Raw genomic sequence first — 21484 nt, forward strand, 5'->3', positions numbered from 1 at the left:
ATATATTTTGCAGAGTGATTGCAAAACACCAGTGTGGACAGTGCAGGACACTGTATGCTGGAGGCAGCTGATCACAAGAGTCTAAGGCAGTTTTCTAGAAGCTGACACACTTCAAGTATCCATTTATCCAAAAATGTTCTTATTTTATTTTATTTATTTATTTATTTATTTCAAATTTGTATTCTGCCCTCCCTGCAAGTGGGCTCAGGGCGGATAACAACATCTCGAACACCATGGTTGTATTCCACCTGCCTACCTCCAAAAATGTACCCAGACTGCTATACCTTTAAGATGTATCTCTACAATTCACAAATATACAGTTCATTTGCAGCCAAAATAGCCATAAATAATTTTTTTTTATTCTTGATGTAATTTACAAGCTACCAGGTACCATTTATTTTACACTGGTTACTTTAAAATTGAAGCAGTTGCTGAATGTTCCAGGCTGAACAGAAAGCTGTTGATGGATCACATAAAGAATCTTAGATAAAAAGCAAAGTAACACTGTTACAAGTAAGTGGCAAAAAAGCCAGTTTGTCATAATAAATCAGACTTGTAATGCTGCATGAGTTCTGGCAGATAACAAAAACTGAGTGCCATGCGATTCTCAGCTTTATTGGCTGCAGTCTGGCTAATGTCTGTACAGTCCTCTTTGTCTTTTCTTTCAATTATTAAAATGAAAAAGTTAAAAACTATAGCAGCAACAAGCAAACCCTGTGACAGGAAGGCAAGGGTTAAATAACTAAAAAGTGTTTATACAGTGTGCTTGAGGAACGCCTACAGAGTTTATCTTCCGTCAGCTGGAGTTCGACTGAGTGACAACATGATTCGGGCAAATCGCTCACACAGTTCATGGGTGGAATAGGAAGGTAACTTTGGTGGATCGTTGAAACCTTTAATTTCTGTAGAACAATCTAGCAATTTTGGCAGGAAGTCCGTTAGCTTTTCTTGCAAGTTAGCTGCAAATAAGACAAATACATCTTTGTTTATAATCACAAGAACAATTATCAATGGCTACTATGTGAATATATCTTTTCAGGGTTGTACGCATTTCAAGGAAAAGAAAACTATTTTAACTATTTTAACTTCTCAATTCATAAAAGCACAGCCCCCTAAACAATAGCAACCATCATTTGTTCGCTTGTTTTTCTCAAATGGGATCAAAATAAAAAGAAATTACCGCCTATCAGAATCCTACCAGGAGGGAGAATAAAGATTATGTAGGAAAAATATGTATCATTCACATGAACTCTCCCTCCACCCACATGAAATTGCAACACAGAAAACAGTTGCCACATGGCTGCATGTGCAAGTCGACCATGTTTTTTCAACAAATCAGAAATGCATATGAAACACACAGAATGCTTTCTACTTTATCTGGAAATTGGCTGCAGTATTCAAAGCACTTTTTGCAAAAACAGGCTCTAAAGCAGTCAGTGTGGATGTAAACAGTAAGCAACGTGAGGATTACACCCAACAGCTAAGTCGCACAAGACCTAATAACATCTGCACCAAAATCAGTGAATGAGATGCATTGCTGTGATGATTGTGAATCAGTCATATATTTGCCATGTGTTTCAAAATGTTATTCTAAGAACTAATTAACTGGATTCAACACAGCAGTAGAATTTCTTGTCCTCCTCCATGGTCTTTTTTTTATTTTTATTTTTGAGTTTTTTGACAATATGCAATAGTAAAAAAAACAAATATATAACCATATAACTATATAAACAGTATGAATATAAGCATGTGCTCGAGACAGCGTATCAATTGCCTTGGCAGTATTTACAATATATGTGGTAAAGACAACGAAAGAACATAAAATAAATTGCTATAACTTTGAGATTGTCAGGTATTGACTGCAAGTATTTGTTTTGCTTTTCCATATAGTCCAGAAAAGGCCACCATTTCTCATAGAAATTGGATTGGAAGTTCTGGTTCTCTGCGGTTGAGATGCGGTCTGTGATTTTCTCCATTGTGAGAAATTCCCATAATTTATTAATCCAAGGCTGTATTGCGAGTGGGACTTTGAATTTCCATGATTTTGTGATTATGGCTTTGGCCGCACTGATCATAATTGAAATCAGATCTTTTCGGATTATGGGGATGTCCTCATTTCCCCACAAATTAAGAAAAACAAGTTCAGGACGTGGTTGAATGACATACCCAGTTATTTTCCCAATCATGTTGAAGATCAGGCTCCAGTCACGTGAAATCAAAGGGCAATTCCACCAACAGTGGAAAAAAGAGCCTGTTTGTTTGCAGCCATGCCAGCATTGTGGGTTGTATGAAGGATTTATGTAGTGTAGCTTGAGTGGGGTTAGGTACCACCTGTGCATGATTTTTCTGAAGGTTGTTCTGATATTAATAGCATTAGTGGAGCATATTTTTGAGGACCAAATTTGTGCCCATTGTGAGTCGGAAATAATTGTATTGCAGTCAGACTACCACCGAAGCTGATAGTTTCCTTTTTTACTCCACTTTTGGGAGTTTAGGATTTTATAAAGAATAGAGATGAGACCTTTTTCTTTTTTACTACGAGAAATTAACAGTTTTTCAAAATCAGTGTGAGGTTTTTTAAGTTGTGCTTGTATCGTTGGGCTATTAATTAAATGGTTTAACTGAAAATATTCAAACCATGGTAATTTGATGTTGGCTGATGAGTCCAATTGGGATTTGGGTTTTAGAAAATTTTTGGAGGTAACATCCCATAGTCTTGTTAATTTTAGTGCTCTCCACAAAGGGATTCTTTAGAGTTGCCTGGGATTAACCATTTTTGTTGTAAAAAAGATAGTGGAGAGATGTTGGGGCTAAGGATGTTCTTTTTATGTCCCATATTTGTAAGGTAGAATTTAAGAGTGGAAGCATTTGGATTAGGTTTGGTCTCTCTTTAAGAGTATTCCAGATTAAATCTTCCATAGATACGGAAGTCAGAAAGGCTTGTTCAATTGCAATCCAATCTTTTGATTGGTCTGAATTAAGGTATGCAATAATATTCTTCATTTGGATGGCTTCATAATATCCAGTTAAGTCTGGCAAGCCGTATCCTCCAAGTTTAGATGGGTGAGATAAGATACAAAAACTTAATCTGGGTTTTTTATTTCCCCAGATGAAAGAGTTTATAGATGTCTGCCGGGATTTCAAATCCTTACTTGGGATATGTATAGGTAGATTTTGAAAAATAAAAATAAATTGTGGAAGCACAACAGATTTGATCAGATCAAATTTTTCAGACTACGAAAAGTTTAGTTTGTTCCAACTCTGAATTAATAAATTCAATTTTGTTATCCAGTTTGTATAGTTGTGTTTGAAAAGGTCCTTAAAGTCTTCTGGGATTAAAACTCCTAAGTAGCGCCAAGGTTTTTCTAACCATTTGAAAGTAAATGAGGTTTTAATGGCCTTGTGGGAGGAGGCATTGATATCAATAGGGTATATTTCAGTTTTGGCTGCATTAATATTTAGGCCTGAAATAGTCGCAAAAAGCTGTAAAATATTGTTTAAAGCTTTGAGAGAGTCTAGAGGATTTGTTAAATAGATTGCCATGTCATCTGCATATAGACAGGTTTTATGGGTTTTTGTCCCTATTTTGACACCCTGAATTCCGGGGTCAGCTCTAATAGCTTCTGCTAGTGGTTATATGGATAAGGCAAAAAGCAAGGGTGACAATAGGCAGCCTTCTCTAGTGCCTCTTGTGAGTGGGAAGTCTGATGAATTGTAGCCATTAATTCTGACTTGTGCCTTGGGATATTCATACAGTGCATCTATGGCTGTAAGAAAGCGGTCCCCAAACTCCATATATGTTAATATTGTTTTTAAAAATGGGATTTCTAAGCGATCAAACGCTTTTTCAATATTCACCGCCAATATTATAGATTCAGTCTTTGTCTATTTACAGAAATTGATGACATTTATTGTTTTTTCAATATTGTCTGTGATGGTTCTGGAGGGGATGAAACCAGATTGCTGGCGAAACGTCAGGAACTACAATGCCAAGACCATGGCAATACAGCCCGGAAAACCCACAACAACCAACTTATTTCTATTTTTGTAAAGCAACTTACACTCCATTTCTTGTCCAAGATATGAACACCATCGATTTCTCATATCTTCTACAGCCACAATATCCTTTTCTTCTGTTTCATCCACCAACAACAATGGCAGACATGGGACAATCAGCTCATTCATAATCAGCAGCCCATTATTTACTTCTTGATCATCTCCAGATTCGAACTGTGCGGCAGCATTTTCATTTAACTTCTTCATGCAAAATCAGGAATGAATTATTTCACCAACAGTACAAACATTTCCCCCCTTAAGTTCCCCATGTGTAAAGTTCCCCTTGAAGAATACACTCATAAAGATTCCATCAACTGACTTCCCTAGCATGCATTGAACAGTTGAGGCAGACAGTAACCTATAAAAGGTCTTGCTCAGTACATAAATAATTAGTATAGGAGAGGTAACTGGATTTTCTTAATACTATTTTCTTTAAACTCAAACACTGTCACAATTGACTAATTTCCAGTTTCTTTAAAAGTATGATTTCTATAAACTTTTAAGCATCTATAACAACTCTCAAGTATTTATATACCTATTTTATTATTGCTTGTCATATATAAAAGTATTGTGTATACCAAAGAAAACAAGAGTTGTTTACTACCAAGTACATCCCAAACAGTTGCAAAATATGCACATTTTAATAAATTAAGATGCATAAAAACAACTGACAATGAAAATCAGCTTCAGCCCATATTTAAGGTTAAATTACAGAACAATATTATTTAGGGTAAGATATGCTTAACCTTCACTAGACAACTGAGAAGTTGTACACTATTTCAGTCAAGAAGCAACAATTATGGCAGTGTTCAAAGGTTCCACTTACTAGCAAACACTCTCTTCGATAGTGAGAGATCAGCTCTTCATCATGCCCACTATATAAACCTTTTGATGAAAGCTCTTTGTTCTTCTGATAAGCATAGATAAGGTACAGTAAGGCATCCATAAAACTGAAAAGTAAATAAATACAAATGTACTGTAAGAGGCATTACCTTTGCTAAGTTCTGTGATTTCAATGGGTAACTCATATTTTAAAACATACAAGCAATGGGATCTCATTTACCACTCCTATACTGTTTCCTCTTTCCCTTTCCTAAAAGCCCCCACAGTCTCGCAACCTCTTCCTGTTTCATCTCTCCTTCCACCCACCAGCCAACCTACTTTCATCTGTCCCCCTCACTCCTGGTCCAGTCTTCATCTTTCCCTTCTTTCCTCCCATTGCAGCCTCTCTCCAGTCAGGCCCAGCTGTAAGGTGAGGATTCTGCAAGCACTTGCGAGGGCATCTGACTTCTCCCTATATCCCCCTCCCCAAACTATTTCCTCTTTCTTTCTGGAAGCCCCCAGATTCTCAGCTTTTGCTGTTCCCTTCTGTCCTTTCCACCCACCAGCCATCCTACCTTTTACATGATGACCTAGGCTAGATCAGTCTCATCAGATCTTGGAAGCTAAGGATGGTCTCTGAACTAATAAGACCTCGGAACCTAAGTAGCCATGGAAGCTCAATGGGTGACTTTCGGTCAGTTGTAAACTCTCAACCTAACCTATCCCACAGGGTTCTTATGAGGATAAATTGAAGGGGAGGAGAATGATATTTTGGTTCCCCGTTAGGGAAAAAGATGCAATATATATGAAGTCAATAAATAATAAATATAGTTGATGTGTGTAGAGATGGGCATGAAATGGGAAAAAAAATGAAACGAGCGTTTCGTGTTTCGTCGCATTCCATGAATCATGAACTTTCAGGAAATTGTCCCGTTTCACGAAATAATTCTAGTTTCATGATTCGTCAGAACCCAGGGGACTTTAATGGCACCCTTCATACCCAGAGATGCCAAACTTGCAGGGAGATTTCAGCAGGCTATCCTCCACCCACTCTCACCTAACAAGCCAGCAAGAACAAATGCTCTAAAAAATAATATAAGCAAAGAAAATTAAAGAAAAAAAGGTAGGCCTCAGTCAAGCTAGGCCCCAGAGCCAGGCAATGCCCTGAGACTGGAGTTGGGTGGGGTGGAGGAAAGAAGGCACCCTCACCCAACGACTTTCCCACCAAGGCCAAGAGCTGAAAATAAGAAAGAGGCTCTTCAGTCTCTTTTAAAGCAGCAGCAAATCCAGCCAAAAGCTCCCAACTCTACTCTCTCACTCCAAATCCCAGCAACAGGTCCTCCCTCTCCCTCTGTCTACTGGAACTGAAAAACTTGAGGCAGAGAGCTGTGCCTTATGTAAGAAATGCTCACATAGAGCAGAACAGGAGGTTTCTGGTTGGCAGACGGACCTGCCTAACAGGGTTTGGAGGGATGAGATTGGTGTTCCCATGGCTATAGAAGGCCCATCTCCTCAGTTGCCTAGGGGATTAACCCCCCCTGCTCCTAGCTGTATAGGGCAGAATGGAAGCTCTCCAGTTGGCAGGGAGAGCTGCCTATCAAGGTTATGTGGGTTAAGATTGGGGTTTCTAATGGCAACAAAGATCTGCAGACATTCTGGGCCTGTGGCTGATTCCGCACATGATGGACAATGCACTTTCAATGCACTTTAGCAATAGTTTGGAAGTGGATGTTTTGTTTCACGCACAAAAAATTCAGTTCCAAATGATCTCTAAAGAGGATTGGAAGTGCATTATCCAACATGTGTGGAATCAGCTTATGTTGCCAAGGGAATCAATGGATCAGTGCCAGCTTGTCTGGCATCATGAATCATTCACAAATTGAACAAATCAGCCCCAAAAGTTGTGAATTTCATGAAAACCGTGCCCCCACGAAACGTGTTTCGCGAAACACAAATCGGCACAATTCAACACAAAATTTGATTCGTATTTCAATTCATGCCCATGTCTAGATGTGTGTTTAAAATGCTATGAAGTCACAGCTGACTTATGTTGACCCCATAGGGTTTTCAAGGCAAGAGACAAACAGGTAGTTTGCCGTTGTTTGTCACTTGCCTAAAGAAGTATTTCCTTTCGTCTGTCCTGAAATTGGTGCCCACCACATTCACTGTATATCCTTGAGTTCCTTGGTTTTGGAAGAAGGAGTAAAGTTCTCTGTCTACTCTCTCTATCCTGTGCATAATTTTGTAAACCTCAATCATGCCACTCATCTCTTTTCTAATCTGAAAAGTCCCAGATGTTTCAGCCTGTCCACAAAAGGACATTGCTCCAACCACATAATCAGTTTCATTGCCCTCTTCTTTACTTTTTCCAGCTCTATAATGTCCTTTTTGAGGCACAGTGACCAGAACTGTACACAGTATTCCAAATAAGGCTGTACCCTAGGCAACAGATAGACAGGGGCATTATAATATTTGCCATTTTATTTTCTAATAATTCCCGGCATAGAGTTTGCCATTTTCACTGCTGCACCATACTAAGTTGACACTTTTACTGAGCTATCTATAGTTAGTTACTAGAAACAGTGACTGTTCCCTATCTATGACCCATTATAAGATCAGAGAAACAGCTGAAAGCCACAGCAGTCACTAAAAAGAAGAATGAGAATGCCGAACACTTGTTCATGTAGTGTACCTACACCTTCAAAAACTGACAGGCAGAAGAGTAAGAGGTGTAGTTTTCCCCATCACAGCATCTCCATGATGGGTAATGCTGCACCTGTTAAATTATTGTTTGTCACACCCTCAGGAAAGATACAAGCGCTCTGCTAGATGAAAGGAAACTGTACAAGACTTAAGAAAAAAGTAAGAAATTACTAGATTCTAAAACTACAATGACTACTTTGCCTTCTAAAAGACAGCATTACATACACACATACCTTCCCAAAGACAATGCCTGACAGAGCATTATAGAGGAGTAATAGTAACTTTCATAAGAAGCATAATTACCAAGTCTTGTTTCAAATATAATCATGTGAAGTTGTAATGAAGGAGTGAAATGGTATTCCATTCTCTAACCACCACTAGATTGCCTATCAAAATAATATTTAGGTTTTAACTGTAAAACCTGTACATATTTTAATACACTATTGTAAGTTGGCCTTGAACCAGGAGGCAAGGTGGGGTAAAAATGTTTATACAAACAAACTCCTTGCTCCCCTAGTGCAGAACAGGATTTAAAACCCATACATGCAGGCTAGTAATCAATTTTTTCCTTGCTATCTATCTGCCTTCCAAAATAGACAAGTCACCAGTATACCAAAGCAGGAACATTCACAAAAATAAAGTAATTCAATAAGAATGGAAGATTTGCATACACTTACCGTGAAGCTTCCTTTCTCGGTGGTCCGAAAGTGGGGCAGTCCAAACTCCTGGGTAGCTCCTCCTCCTTCTCTTGCGCAGGGCCGGCAAACTTTCGATCCTAAGGGGGAGGGGCTTCCCCAGCTCTTCAGTTTGTATCCAAGCCCGGATCACCCCTCCAGTGTTCATTCTCAACTCCAAACATTCAGTCCTACAAGTCTAGAACACTAACAAAATAACTCAGAAGCAACAAAATGCAACCAAGCATAAACTTTCCCCCCCACCTTGTCTTTTCTGTTTTATTATGTACATAGTCCTGTCTAAGATAAACTGGGTGGGTTTGTGGACTGCCCCACTTTCGGACCACCGAGAAAGGAAGCTTCACAGTAAGTGTATGCAAATCTTCCATTCTCCTGTGGTCCAAAAGTGGGGCAGTCCAAACTCCTGGGATGTTGCAAAGCAGTGTACCCTTGGGTGGGTATTTCCTGTTCTATCATTTTATCGCTAACTTACAGTACATGGTGGAGCCCCCGCCTCCCAAACGCTGCCTCTGCAGATGCCATCTGGTCCACCTTGTAGTGCCTAGTGAAGGTATGTACAGACTTCCATGTTGCAGCTCTACATACCCTCTCTAATGATGGGAAGGCCCTATAGGCCGCTGATGTAGCTGCACCCCTTAGTGAGTGAGCTGTTATTCCGTCAGGGAGCTCCACCTTCCTAGCCTTATATGCCAAAATGATACACTCTCGTATCCATCTACTTAATGTGGATGTTGTCACTTTCCCTCCCAGGGAACACTTCCTAAAGGAAACAAACATTCTCTCTGTCTTGCGAATGTGTTTGGTTCTGTCTATGTAGTAACTCAGTGCCCTTTTTACATCTAACTTGTGCCATTCCTTCTCCCTATCGTGTTTGGGGTTTGCACAGAAGAAAGGCAAAACTATATCCTCCTCCTGGTGAAAGAGCGAGTTCACTTTAGGGACAAAGTTAGGGTCTAACCTAAGCACTACCCTATCATTGTGGAAGATACACAAGTCTCTATTAACTGATAGTGCTCGGACACCCTCCGAGCTGATGTAATTCCGACCAGAAAAATTGCCTTTAAAGTCAGCAGTTTCAATGACCACGTTGCCATAGGCTCAAAGGGCTCTCTTGTAAGTGATGTAAGTACCAGGTTGAGGTTCCAAGTGGGAAACCTATGCACTTGAGGGGGGTTTAACAGCACAGCACCCCTCAGGAACCTCTTGACATGAGGATGTTTTGTGAGTGATGTTCCCTTCTTGGATCCTCTAACTGCTGAAATCGCTGCTATCTGTCTTTTTAGGGTGCTGGTGCTAAGCCCTTTATCCAGCCCTTCTTGTAGGAATAGCAAGATCCTCTTTACTGATGCTGTCATTGGAGTCAGACCTTTCTCTGTACACCATGCACTAAAGACCTGCCATGTGTTATCATAGCTATTGTTCGTTGAATTCCTTCTCGACGCCATCATTGTGGCAATCACCTTCTCGGAATACCCTAGTTTTCGCAGTTGGCCACGCTCAACCTTCAAGCTGCTAATCTTAGGGAGCCTGGATTCGGATGAAGTATCTTCCCTTGTGATAACAGGTCCTCCCTGTAAGGAAGCTTCCATGGTTTTTCCAGTGACAGCCTTCCCAGATCTTGGAACCATTGCCTCCTTGGCCAGAAGGGGGGCAACCAATACCACTTCTGCCTGTTGTTCCACCACTTTCTGAATTACTCTGTGCAAGATCTGTATTGGTGGAAATGCGCACACAAGTGTCCTCGGCCACTCTATGCTCAATGCATCTGTGCCTAATGCTTCGCGTTCCCTCAGTCTGGAAAAGAACTTCGGGACCTGAGCATTCCGGGGCGTTGCAAACAGGTCCACCTCTGGCTTTCCGAATCTTTGACATATCTGTTGGAATACCTGGGGATTCAGTCTCCACTCGGACTGGTCCACTCTGTTCCGGCTTAGCCAGTCCGCCAGATTGTTCTGCTGACCGGCTACGTGTATGGCCTTTATGGACTTCAGATTCAATTCTGCCCAGAGGAAGATTTCCCTCGCCTCTTTGCACAGCGTTTTGAACCTGTTGCCTCCTTGCTTGTTTATATAAGCTTTGGCCGTCATATTGTCTGTGTGGACCATGACGTGCTGTCCCTTCAGGCAGTCCTTGAGTTTCCAAAGGCCATTTTTTATGGCTCTCAACTCCAACATATTTATACTGAATGTCTTCTCCGTGTTGTTCCATGACCCTTGTATCATCCTGCCTTCCATGTGCGCTCCCCATCCTGTCAGGCTTGCATCTGTGGTCAGAACAAGTCTCTTCGGTTCTCTCAACGGTGATCCCTCCAGGAATCTGCTCGGCTCCATCCACCAATCCAACTCCCTGGACAGGGCATCTGGTATTTCCACTAACATGTGCCGTTTGTGAGAAATGGCCTTCTGATAAGGTCGAAGAAATTGTTGCAAAGGGTGTGTGTGGAACCTCGACCATTGGAGTGTCTCCTGGCACGGCACCAACATTCCTTGCAGCTTTGCCAAGTGCATCACTTCCACCTGTCTCCCTCTTTGAACTGACCGTATCGTGTTCACAATCTTCCGCTGTCTCTCCGTGGACATGAAGGCTTTGTCTTTGATCGTGTTGACAATCACTCCCAGATGGACTATCTGTTGCGCTGGTTCGAGTGAGCTCTTTTGTCTGTTGATGATAAAACCGTGCCTTTCCAGACAGTCCGTAGTCACCCTCACTGCCTCCTGAGCTGACACCAGGGATGGGGCCTTGATGAGGATGTCGTCCAGATACGGGGACAGGGCTATTCCCTGTGTTCTGAGAAAGGCAATAAGTGTTACCAACACCTTGGTGAACACTCTCGGAGCAGACTTCAGTCCAAATGGCAGGGCCTTGTACTGATAGTGTTTCCCGTCGTAAGCAAAGCGGAGGTATTTCTGGTGTGCTACTTGAATGGGGACGTGCAGACAGGCCTCCGACAGATCTATGGAGGCCAGAAAGTCTCCTTTCTGTATGGCTCCAGTGGTTGACCTCATTGTCTCCATCTTGAATTTGCGTGACTTTATGTACTGATTCAGCCAACTTAGGTCCAAGATTGCTCTGACATCCCCATTTTTCTTTGGAACGATGAAAAACACTGAGTACACTCCCATCCTCCGATGCTGCATTGGTACTGGTTCTATGGCCTGAATCTCTAGTAGGTGTTGAATGGCTTCCTCTATCTTGACGTGTTTTGGTTGAAAGGGGTTCCTTGGAAGCTGTATAAAACGCCATCGTGGAATCGTTTCGAACTTCAAGGAGTAACCCTTGGATACTATGTCCAGTACCCATTTGTCCGATACTGTTAGATTCCACTGTTCGGCAAAGTTCTGTAGTCTCCCTCCTATGTGAGAGATTGACTGTTGATAGTCATGCTTGTCCGCCTTTCTTCGGGCCTTTCGCTTGCGCGGATGACTTCCTGAAGCTGAAGGATCTGCCTTCATTCCGCTGTCTAGATTGCCACCTGTTTTTGAATGGTCTGTCAGTTCCCGATCTTGGTGCCCTCTTGCCCTCACGAAAGGAATGCCTACTCTTGAACTTGGCGTCTCCTTTCTTTGAGGGCAGGACCTTTTTCTTTTCAGTGTCTTCTACCAAGTATCTGTCCAAGGCTTCTCCAAATAACTTGCTTCCAGCAAAAGGAATAGCTGCCACTCTGCTGCGCGCTTGGGGGTCAACGTCCCAGTTTCTCAGCCATGTGTTACGTCTTGCAGCCACATTGAAACCCATGGCTCTTGAGGACATCTGGAACGAATCGAGTGTGGCGTCTGCTGCAAATGCAGTGGCTAGAGCTATCTTCTTAACTTCGTTCTTGACCTCCTTGGGAACCTCTCTTCCTGCTGAGGCTAAGTCTGATGCCCAAGTGTATGCAGCTCTGGCAAATAAGGATCCCGTAGCCGAAGATCTCAGCGATGCCGCCGAGGCCTCAAAGTTCCTGCGCAGCGCTTGTTCAATCTTTTTGTCTGAAGGATCTTTAGGCATACCTTCAGCATCCATTGGAAGGACCGATGAAGTGGTAAGGCTGGAGACCGGGTTGTCCACAATAGGAAGCTTGATCTTCTTAGCTGTATCAGGTGTCATGGAATAAAGCTTATGAAATACAGAGTGGTACACCTTAGGCTTTGCCGGGTTATCCCATTCGGCTTTGAGAACACTATGAAAAGCGGCTGGGAGCGGTACTCCTGATTGCTTGGGTCCCATTTTTGGCAGGGCCCTTTCCAAGCCTTGGGGGTATGGTTGGTCTGCATCCTGTGAGCCTTGATTTGTTTGTGTTATCTCTAGGGTCCTCAGCACCTTAGCCAGAAGCTTGTTATATACTTCCTGAGGGAAAAGCCTGGTTTGAACTTGGCTTGCCTCCTCCTCTTCCTCCTCAGACAACTCTCCTTCCTCGCTCTCTAAAGATTGGTCAGAGATGTCTGAGCACGACTGGGTTTCATCAGAAGCACTTGAGTCCTTCCCTAACCAGTCCTCCACCCTTCTCTTTTTTGTTTTGGAATGGGCAGTGGTTTTACTCTGCCTTTTCCCTTCAGAAGGGCCTGGCCTAGATTTTTCCTGTCTGGGGGTGATAGCCTGCTTTCTAAGGTCTTTCACTGCCCCTGCTAGCCCTTTTTGAATTTCTGTCCTTATCCAAGCCAGAATGTTTGCCTTTGCCTCTTGCCCAGAAAGGTCAGGGTCATTTGTCTCCCGGCTCTCCCCATGAGCAGAGTGTGAAGACAACGGCGAGCTCAGAGACTCCATACCACAAGCAGCTACCTCTGCAGGGTGGCTCTCCTTTTCCATATTCCCGCCAAAGGGCCTCTCCCGCCCAGCCTAAAAATGAAAGTGCAAAAAGGGAGGTTACTTGAATTCAGGCAGCTAAACCTGGGTGCCTACAGTAAAAAACGGGCTGCTTTCCAGGCTCTTTTTAGCACCATACCTACCCCCCCCCCTTTCCTCGTTCAGAGGATCTTACCGTGTTTAGGTGTTCCGGCGCTCAGTTCGGGGCAGCCGCCGCTTTTTTGGCGCCAAAAGCGGCCGACGTCCGTTCCCGCGGCAGCTGCTTTTCCCGTGCTTCGCCGCGGCCCCTACAGACGCCGGGCCCTATTACAGGAGGGACGTCGGCTCTGCGGCTCGCAACCGCAGCCTGCTGCTGCATCGCTGTTGTTTTCCCCGGCAGGCTTACAAGTGGGGGGGAGTGGAGGAACAGGTCCTTCCTTATCCCCTGCGAGCCAAGCGCTCAGCCTTCTTCTTCTTCTTCTTTTAATAGGATCGCTGCTCCAGAGGAGCAAGAAGTGCGTCTTCCCTGCTGAGCAGGGCCGGAAAAAGCTGAAGAGCTGGGGAAGCCCCTCCCCCTTAGGATCGAAAGTTTGCCGGCCCTGCGCAAGAGAAGGAGGAGGAGCTACCCAGGAGTTTGGACTGCCCCACTTTTGGACCACAGGAGAATGGTTTTTATACAATTTCTTTATTAATACTGGCAGTATGCAATCTCTCTCTCTCTCTCTGCATATACGGAAAAAAGCAAGAGTCCACTAGCACCTATAAGACTAACAAAATTAGTGGTAGGGTATGAGCTTTTGTGAGACACAGCTCACTTCTTCAGATACAACTGTGGCTCATGAAAGCTCACACCCTACCACTAATTTTGTTAGTCTTATAGGTGCTACTCTTTCTCTTTTCCACTGCTACAGACAGACTAACACGGCTACTCATCTTTCTTTGAAGAATTTCAAATCTCTGTACCCTCCTTTCCATTTTGAGTATGTTGTATACATACTCATCACATTTCCCACAAATAGTAAAATTTAATTCTGTATTTCACTTCTCCATTTCTCTTACCTCTTCTTTTGAAAAAGTTCCAATCCCACCATAAGACAAACCGTTGTGTCTCTAAAGCTCCTGTACTGTTGGTGCCACTTCTGCATATAAAAAGAATATGACTTGATGAAATTAATCCAATGTAACAAATATTTTAATTTGAGTTCAATGTGATTTTTGAATTCCTTGTTTAGATGACGAAAACCTCTAAGAAGCCCTCCTATAACTCTTGATTGTGGAGATCAAACATTTTGCTCATGAAGTGCTTTCTGCCTGCTGAGTCAATCGTTTCACTCACTGAGTAGTCAAAGCCTACCACAAGAAATTGCTTACAATCAATACAGTGTTAGAGGGCCAGGCAATAATTTCCCCTAAAATTCCAAGCACCTGACCACAAGATTCTTTTTTTTAAAAAATGACATTTTTTTACTTCACAAAGTAGAAGGAAACTTTTCACACACAATACTGGCCTCATATTCTTCCATGTTGACCTCATCTGGCTTTATCATTTCAATTTTGGCTTGAGCCACTTTCATGATGTTTCTACACCTTTAAAAAGAAAACGAAGTAATTACTTCAAAACAGCAACAACATTAACACAGAGATCATTGGTCCATCAGGGCCAGCACTGTCCAGCGCTCAGACTGGCAGCGGCTTTCCAGGGCCTCAGGCTGAGGTCTTTCACATCACCTACTGCCTGGTCCTTTTTAACTGGAGATGCTGGGGACTGAACCTGGGACCTTCTACATGCAAAGCAGAAGCTCTTCTGTTGAGCCATGTTCCACCCCCCAACATATTTTGTAAGCAGAGCAAGGGCATGACTGTTCTGGATGAAGCACCTGTTTCAGACAAAGATATATTTATTATCTAATATCATTCACATGGGCCCCATTTCACCAGCAGATTTTTGACACTTGTTTAACAGAAGCTCATCCTATCAATATATCTAATTCTCAACATAGCCCCATCTGTGGATATTTAAATCTGCAGTTCAGGGCCATGGAGAGAGAAAGGTTTTTCTACAAACCTTGTGGCAGTCCTAGGATTGCAAAAAGCCTAAAGTTAAAAAAAGGAGGGAGGAGGAGGGTTTACAAAATAGAGAACAATTGTATGTGCAACCCAACACAACAGTTCTTCAGATGGGTGTGTGAGGACAAGGAGGGTGAGAATGGGATGCTTGTCACTGTATAAATTTCTTTTGAACTACTTCTTGATTTCATGCTGAAAGGTCCGGGTTAAGCTACCAAGATGCTGCTAGTCAAGTGTCTTTTTAAAAATTTGTGACTTATTAACAAATAAGTGCTCAACCAAAAATCACGTGAATATAATTAGGGTTGGTATATTTTATTTTTATGGTGTGACATTCTGAAAAAGTGCTGTGTCCAAGGTAGGCTCTCGTATTAAGAGTAGAACATGGCAGACCTCTGTTATGAGGAAGTGAACTACACTCAGGCAAAGCATGGAGTTAATAAAGCCATATATTTTTTTAAGTTTGAGGAGTGTTAGAGGAGCAAGGAAAGGAACAGTGAGCTTTCTTGGGTTTTTTGCATGAAGAATGAAAGTAAAAATTTACAAGTCAAAGATTGACAGGTTATTATAGCACTGAAACAATCACTGTGCACGCAACATATTTCTAGTTTTACTGTGAAATCCTAAGCAGAGTTACTGCAGTCTAAGCCCATTATTTCAGTGGGATTAGACTGGAGTAACTCTGCTTAGGAATTCACTGTTAATCTTTTAAAATATCATTTCCAAAATCTGCTTGAGTTTATATTACCCTGTTTCCACACAGTACTAATTAGTTATTGATCCGTTTGTTTACTTGTTCTTATACTGTCTTAAATATTTTAATTTCTATTATCCAGCCCACTTTCGGTACTTTCAAATTGTAATACAGCACAGACCAAGAAGACAGGCATCTCTAAAATGAACCCAAACAATATTGGATCGCATAAGTAACACATTATCTTTAAAAAAAAATTAAGAATTTTATATAAGGGAAATAAACTAACAAAAAAGACTACACAGAGAATAATGAAGAATGATAACTAATAATAAAGCACAAATAAACTATATAAGCTAAAAAGAGGCTTCCAGTTTTTCCACAACAAATATAAGTACAATTATCAAATTTTCTCTTACTCTGTGTTACAAAGAAAAGCTCTCTTTTTTCTAATGTCCAAATCCTTTATTCCACATACCCACAGAGCACCAAATCATTATTATCTATTTCATGCAAAGTCTATAAGGGGTTTTCAGTCAACAATAAACAAACATCTTTTCTCTAATCAATGAAGTAAGTTTTGCCATTGTTGCACATTCCAAAACCTTCATTATCCATTCCTCTATTGTAGGAAATGTTGGACTCTTCCAGTTTTGCACATATAATAATACACACACATTATTTTCTCTGGCTGGTTACCTGGATTAGACCACAACTTTTATTTAAATGAATAGCCTCAAGAAAAGTAATAATAGTAATATTTGATTTATATACCACCCTTCAGGATGACTTAACACCCACTCAGAGCGGTTTACAAAGTATGTAATTATTATTCCCAAAACAAAACACCCTGTGAGGTGGGTGGGGCTGAGAGGGCTAGAAGCTCTGACTGATCCAAGGTCACCCAGCTGGCTTCAAGTGGAAGAGCGAGGAATCAAACCTGGTTCTCCAGATTAGAGTCCTGCGCTCTTAACCACTACACCAAACTGGCTCTCTGAAGTTGCTTGTTACAACACTCATGCATCATCAACTTGTACCTAGACAGCTGGTACTTAAAGCTTTTCTAGATTTGGAAACTGAAATAGTTACCAATAGATCCATCACAGGCTTCATTCTGTTGATATCAGTACAGCCTGCTAGGAAATGTAAACAGCTTGACAGTATCTCCGCCGAACAGTTGGAGAAAATAAAAAGCAAATGCTGGAGAAGCATGCCATGTACAAGCTACAGGATTCATGCTAATGTATAAAAATAAATCAAATTTCTGCCCATGGAACTTGTGTCCAGCTTCATTTCATAGTTACCTTTCATCAAAACTCAGATTGTGGTCAGCAAACTGCTCGAGCAATGTTCTTTCAATAATTTTCTTTGGTGCCTGGTTTTGGATAAAGTACACAATTGCATGATGCAAACGGTAATCACACTCAGGTGGAGTGTCTTCTTGGGCCAGTTTTAGTAGCCGTGCGTATTCCAATTTTATTGCCTAAATTGAAACAAGAAAAACTATTTAGTTTTATCAGTCCAGTTTCTAAATCTGACTGGCCTTATCATCTTAGAAGTTACAGGCTCAACCCCATTTAAATTTCACCGGTATTGCACACACAATATTGTAGTGTAAATGTTATGAATAAGAATATTTACAGCCAAGTGGAAAGAACCAGGACATTTTTTACAAACATATCTTTTTAGCTATTGTTAAACGTTTATTACACTGAATTAAGTATTTATTAATGTACCAGCTATTTCCATTACTGAACTCAATGCAGCATATATAAAGCACTTATCCAGGCACTGAGAGGAACCTGTTTAACTTCAACAAGATTGTTGTATCACATGCATTCCAATTATAGCTTGGACCAAGAAAACTTTTGAACTGCTGTATTAGCATAGAATACAAATTGTGATGCTAACTGGACTTTTCAAGCACATCCCTAATTTTACTTGTTTATGCCACTGAATTATTCTTTAAACAATCTAAAATTATTTCTTTATCAGAGTTGACATATGAAAATTAATTAATGATGGTGTAAATTTCAAACCAAATTTTAAACAGTATGAGGAATTGATTACCACAAGAATAAATATTCTGTTTCTAAACAATATGAGGAAAAATGATTGAAGCAGCTGTAAAATGCAATATCAAATTAATTTTTGTGCTGTATTAGCCATCAACCAAAAAACCCACAAACCCTCTTTGTGGTCCTACTTATAATATAAGGCAAAATTTACACACTATATATTTAATCCCTCAGTTGAACAACTGGAAACATGCAAGAGCTATTGGGTTAAGAACATACAAGAACATTTCTTTACAGATGCCATTAATTGTAAAGCATTTGTTCCAATTTTTCCATCAGTGCAGGAAGGTATCCGAGAGTGGGTTGTGCCTCCTCCTTTTTTCATCGGCAGGGCATGTACAATTTTTTTGCAAACTATCCTGAGGAGGTGGTTCATCCTCTCAAGTACAAGCCCTTCCAGCTCCATGGACAGATAAGGTTGCCAGGTACCCCTCACTAGGGGTGTGCACCCCAAAAATATCTGGGTTTCCTGCTTCGGGTTTACCCGAAGCAGAAAAACATTTGGAAATACCTGTAAAGATTTGGAGCATTCCAAAGTGATTCAGGGGGCTGGGTTTTATCCCAGCACCCCCACCCACCCACCCTTACCCCCCCCCACTTAGCCCCCATCCCCTCCAACCCACTTACCTGGCCCTTTAAAGGGCCAGTTCAAGCAGGTCCCTTTAAACTATCAGCTGGCAGGCAGCGGGGGGGGGGGAATCTCCCCTGCCGCCTCCCAGCTGATAGTTTAAAGGGCCCTTTCCTGCTGCTTGGCTCTGCTGCTGGGGTGGTGGAGGTCGCGGCCCAGCAGCAGTGGCTCCAGTCTTCTCCGTCACCCTGCAGGCCTGCACGAGGGTGGAGAAGGCCGAAAAGGCCCTTCCTGCCCCTCAAATGCCTGGGGTTTGTGGGGTTTGGGTTATTTAAAGGGCCCTTTAAACTATCCCTCCAGCCACCTGCCAGCTGATAGTTTAAAGGGACCTGCCGCTTGCAAGTGGTAGGAATGGGGCCCTTTAAAGTTGCCCTAAAGCTTCCTGAAGCAACCCGAATGCCCCAGGGAAGCTTTGATTCGGGATTTCCATGCTGGCCCTGATTCAGGAATCCTGAATCTTACAAATAGGGCCTGATTCGGGTATTTTATCCGAATCGGAAACCCGAAGTGCACACCCCTACACCTCACCTCCTGTCAGAAGAGTGGAGTACGTGGCACTTACCTTGTGCAGAACATGAAGTCTTCATTCACATCACTTCTGGAAGTGATGTCACCACACTGCCCGTTTGGGGCCCAAATCGCCCCCAAATGAAGCGCAGAAACGCTCCCACGGGCAGCATGACGATGTCACTTCTGGAAGTGCTGTTGCTGTGCTGGTTGGGAGCGAGTGCACAACACATGCTCTTGAGGTGCCTGCCAGTGGTGGGCAACTTCTGGGAGCTTGTCCCCTCCCACTGATCACTGTGCGATTGGCAGATGAGGGGGCAAATCCCTGGGTGTTTATACGCCACCAGCAAGCACCCGGTAAACCTATGGACAGATGAGCTTTCACAGCTCTCTCACCTCATTAAAGGATCAGCAGAACAGCTAAAGAAATCTGCATTGGCTTCTCATGCCTCTCACTTACTAGCAGCAGAAAAAGAAAAAACTGCCCCGGACAAAACCACCCTAAGGCAGCAACTACAGCAGACTCTGCAACAAGACAGCAGCCACCACATCCCTTGCGGCTCTACCATAAACCTATCATAATGGCCTCTTCTTCAGCCGCCATCCTGCTCTCCTCTGATGACACATTGGTAAGAAAGGGGGGGGGGGGGTCGAGCAGCAGGCCCTCACTCTGAGAAGCACCACTGGCAGATGGGCACAATGGCAGCAGCTGTCTCAGCTCATCTAACTTGCTTACTCTCACTCCATTTTCTACATAAGGCTAGGAGGCCCAGTAAAGTGTATCCCCCCCCCTTTCTAGCCTGACCCACAGGAAGGGAACCCCAAACCAGAAAATTGGGGAAGTGATTTTGCCTTCAGAGGGTGGCTCTTCCCTACCCACTCATCATCATCAACAGGGCTTCCCTCCATCCATACCTCTGTGCTTGAAGGTAAAGGTGCAAGCACTGCGTCATTACTGACCCATGGGGGAACATCACAACCTGACGTTTTCTTGGCAGACTTTTGTTACAGGGTGGTGTGTCATTGCCTTCCCCAGTCATCTACACTTTACCCCCAGGAAACTGGGTACTCATTTTACCGATCTCGGAAGGATGGAAGGCTGAGTCAACCTCAAGCCGGTTACCTGAACCCAGCTTCCGCCAGGATCAAACTCAGGTCGTGAGCAGAGCTTGGGCTGTGAGTACTGCAGCTTACCACAATGCTAAAAATGTAGTAAAAGATGTTAAACATGATTAGAGAGGAAATAATGTGTGAAATAAGAGACACCACAGAAGGAGGAAATAGCATTCCTTCTCCTCCCAGGTGAAGACATTCCGCTAAGGAACTGGGCTCTTGCTACTCAGATCCTAGAACCTCCAACACAGCTACTACAGCTTTGTTCAGACCCAGCATGTCATGAAGCCTGCACTCCTCTTTGCCCTTACTTCCCAGGTTGGGACAGTCTGCCCCTTCTGGCCATTCAGAGTCATTGAACCCCAACACAGAATTGGACTCCATGGCTTCAGATAAGGAAGGGGAGTAATCAGGGATGAAACAACTTCATTGGGCCCAGCCTCATCAAGACTGTTCCAACATGAGGAGTTCCCATGCTTTCTAGGGAAGGTCACATCTGGCCCAAAATTCACTGGACAAGCTGCCCCTGAGGCTCCTCTTCTCCAAATCCTCCATTATCTGGGCAGAGTAGCTACTGCAGGATCCATCTCCTGGCAGAGTCAGACTCAGGCAGAACCTCCTAAAATCAAGATAGCATTTGGATTTTCTGCTGATGCCAACTTCAACATCATGCAATCTCCTCTCCAAAAATAACATCTCAATGGTCCCATATCAGGGAGAGAAATTCTTTGGGAACACTGCATTAGATGAAGTCCTGGTGGAAACCAAGGAAAAGAGGCCAGGTAACTCCAGGGATTCCAGATTCCACAAGCAACCCTGGAACAGATCCTGATTCCCCAAGTCCACCTCCACATACCAGCCACCCATCCTACAATTCTGGAAAGTCCTGACACAACAGTGGGAGGCCAACTGCAGGTCATCTGGTTCTGATCCAAAGTGAAACAGTGAGCCCTTGGATCATGTGCTGGAACCAGGGGTGTCTGTGCCAGTAAAGTGTTACTAGGATTATGCTTGACTCCTCTCTCTATATTTTGTTGATTGTTCTGGTAATCAGGGGAATGGGGGGGAAGATATAAAAGAGGTGTCCCTTCCAACATAGTTGGAATGCGTCCCCCTAGGGAATTCTGACCTATGCCTCCCCTTGAGCAAAACCTTGGTGCTTTCTGATTTCCTTCCTTCGCAAACAAGTCTATATCTTGATTTCCCCACTCCCAGAACACTTGCTCTAAGTATGTGTCCTTTAGAGACCACTTGTGGTTCTCTACGTTGAGTCTGCTTAATTTGTCTGCCACTACATTTGTAGTGCCCGGTATGTGCACAGCCTAGATAGTCATTTCTTGGTTTGATGCCCATTCCCAAA

General features: G+C 42.7%; 1 protein-coding gene across 5 annotated transcripts in view; it reads right to left on the reverse strand.

Moving 5' to 3' along the window:
• Window positions 1-337: 337 nt before the first annotated feature.
• USP25 (ubiquitin specific peptidase 25) overlaps window positions 338-21484 on the reverse strand; it is a 141510-nt gene continuing 120363 nt past the window's right edge. For all 5 annotated transcript variants that reach the window (XM_054974962.1, XM_054974960.1, XM_054974959.1 and 2 more), the window contains 6 exons: window positions 17103-17281; window positions 14546-14624; window positions 14097-14176; window positions 4883-5006; window positions 4062-4257; window positions 338-959 (listed from right to left, as the gene is read on the reverse strand). In XM_054974962.1, the coding sequence (XP_054830937.1) occupies window positions 787-959; window positions 4062-4257; window positions 4883-5006; window positions 14097-14176; window positions 14546-14624; window positions 17103-17281 (831 nt within the window). In that variant the 3' untranslated portion in view covers window positions 338-786. The remainder of the gene's footprint in view (window positions 960-4061; window positions 4258-4882; window positions 5007-14096; window positions 14177-14545; window positions 14625-17102; window positions 17282-21484) is intronic.

Source organism: Eublepharis macularius, chromosome 3 (genome assembly GCF_028583425.1).
Source record: "Eublepharis macularius isolate TG4126 chromosome 3, MPM_Emac_v1.0, whole genome shotgun sequence".
In the NCBI taxonomy this organism is placed as follows: domain Eukaryota; kingdom Metazoa; phylum Chordata; class Lepidosauria; order Squamata; family Eublepharidae; genus Eublepharis; species Eublepharis macularius.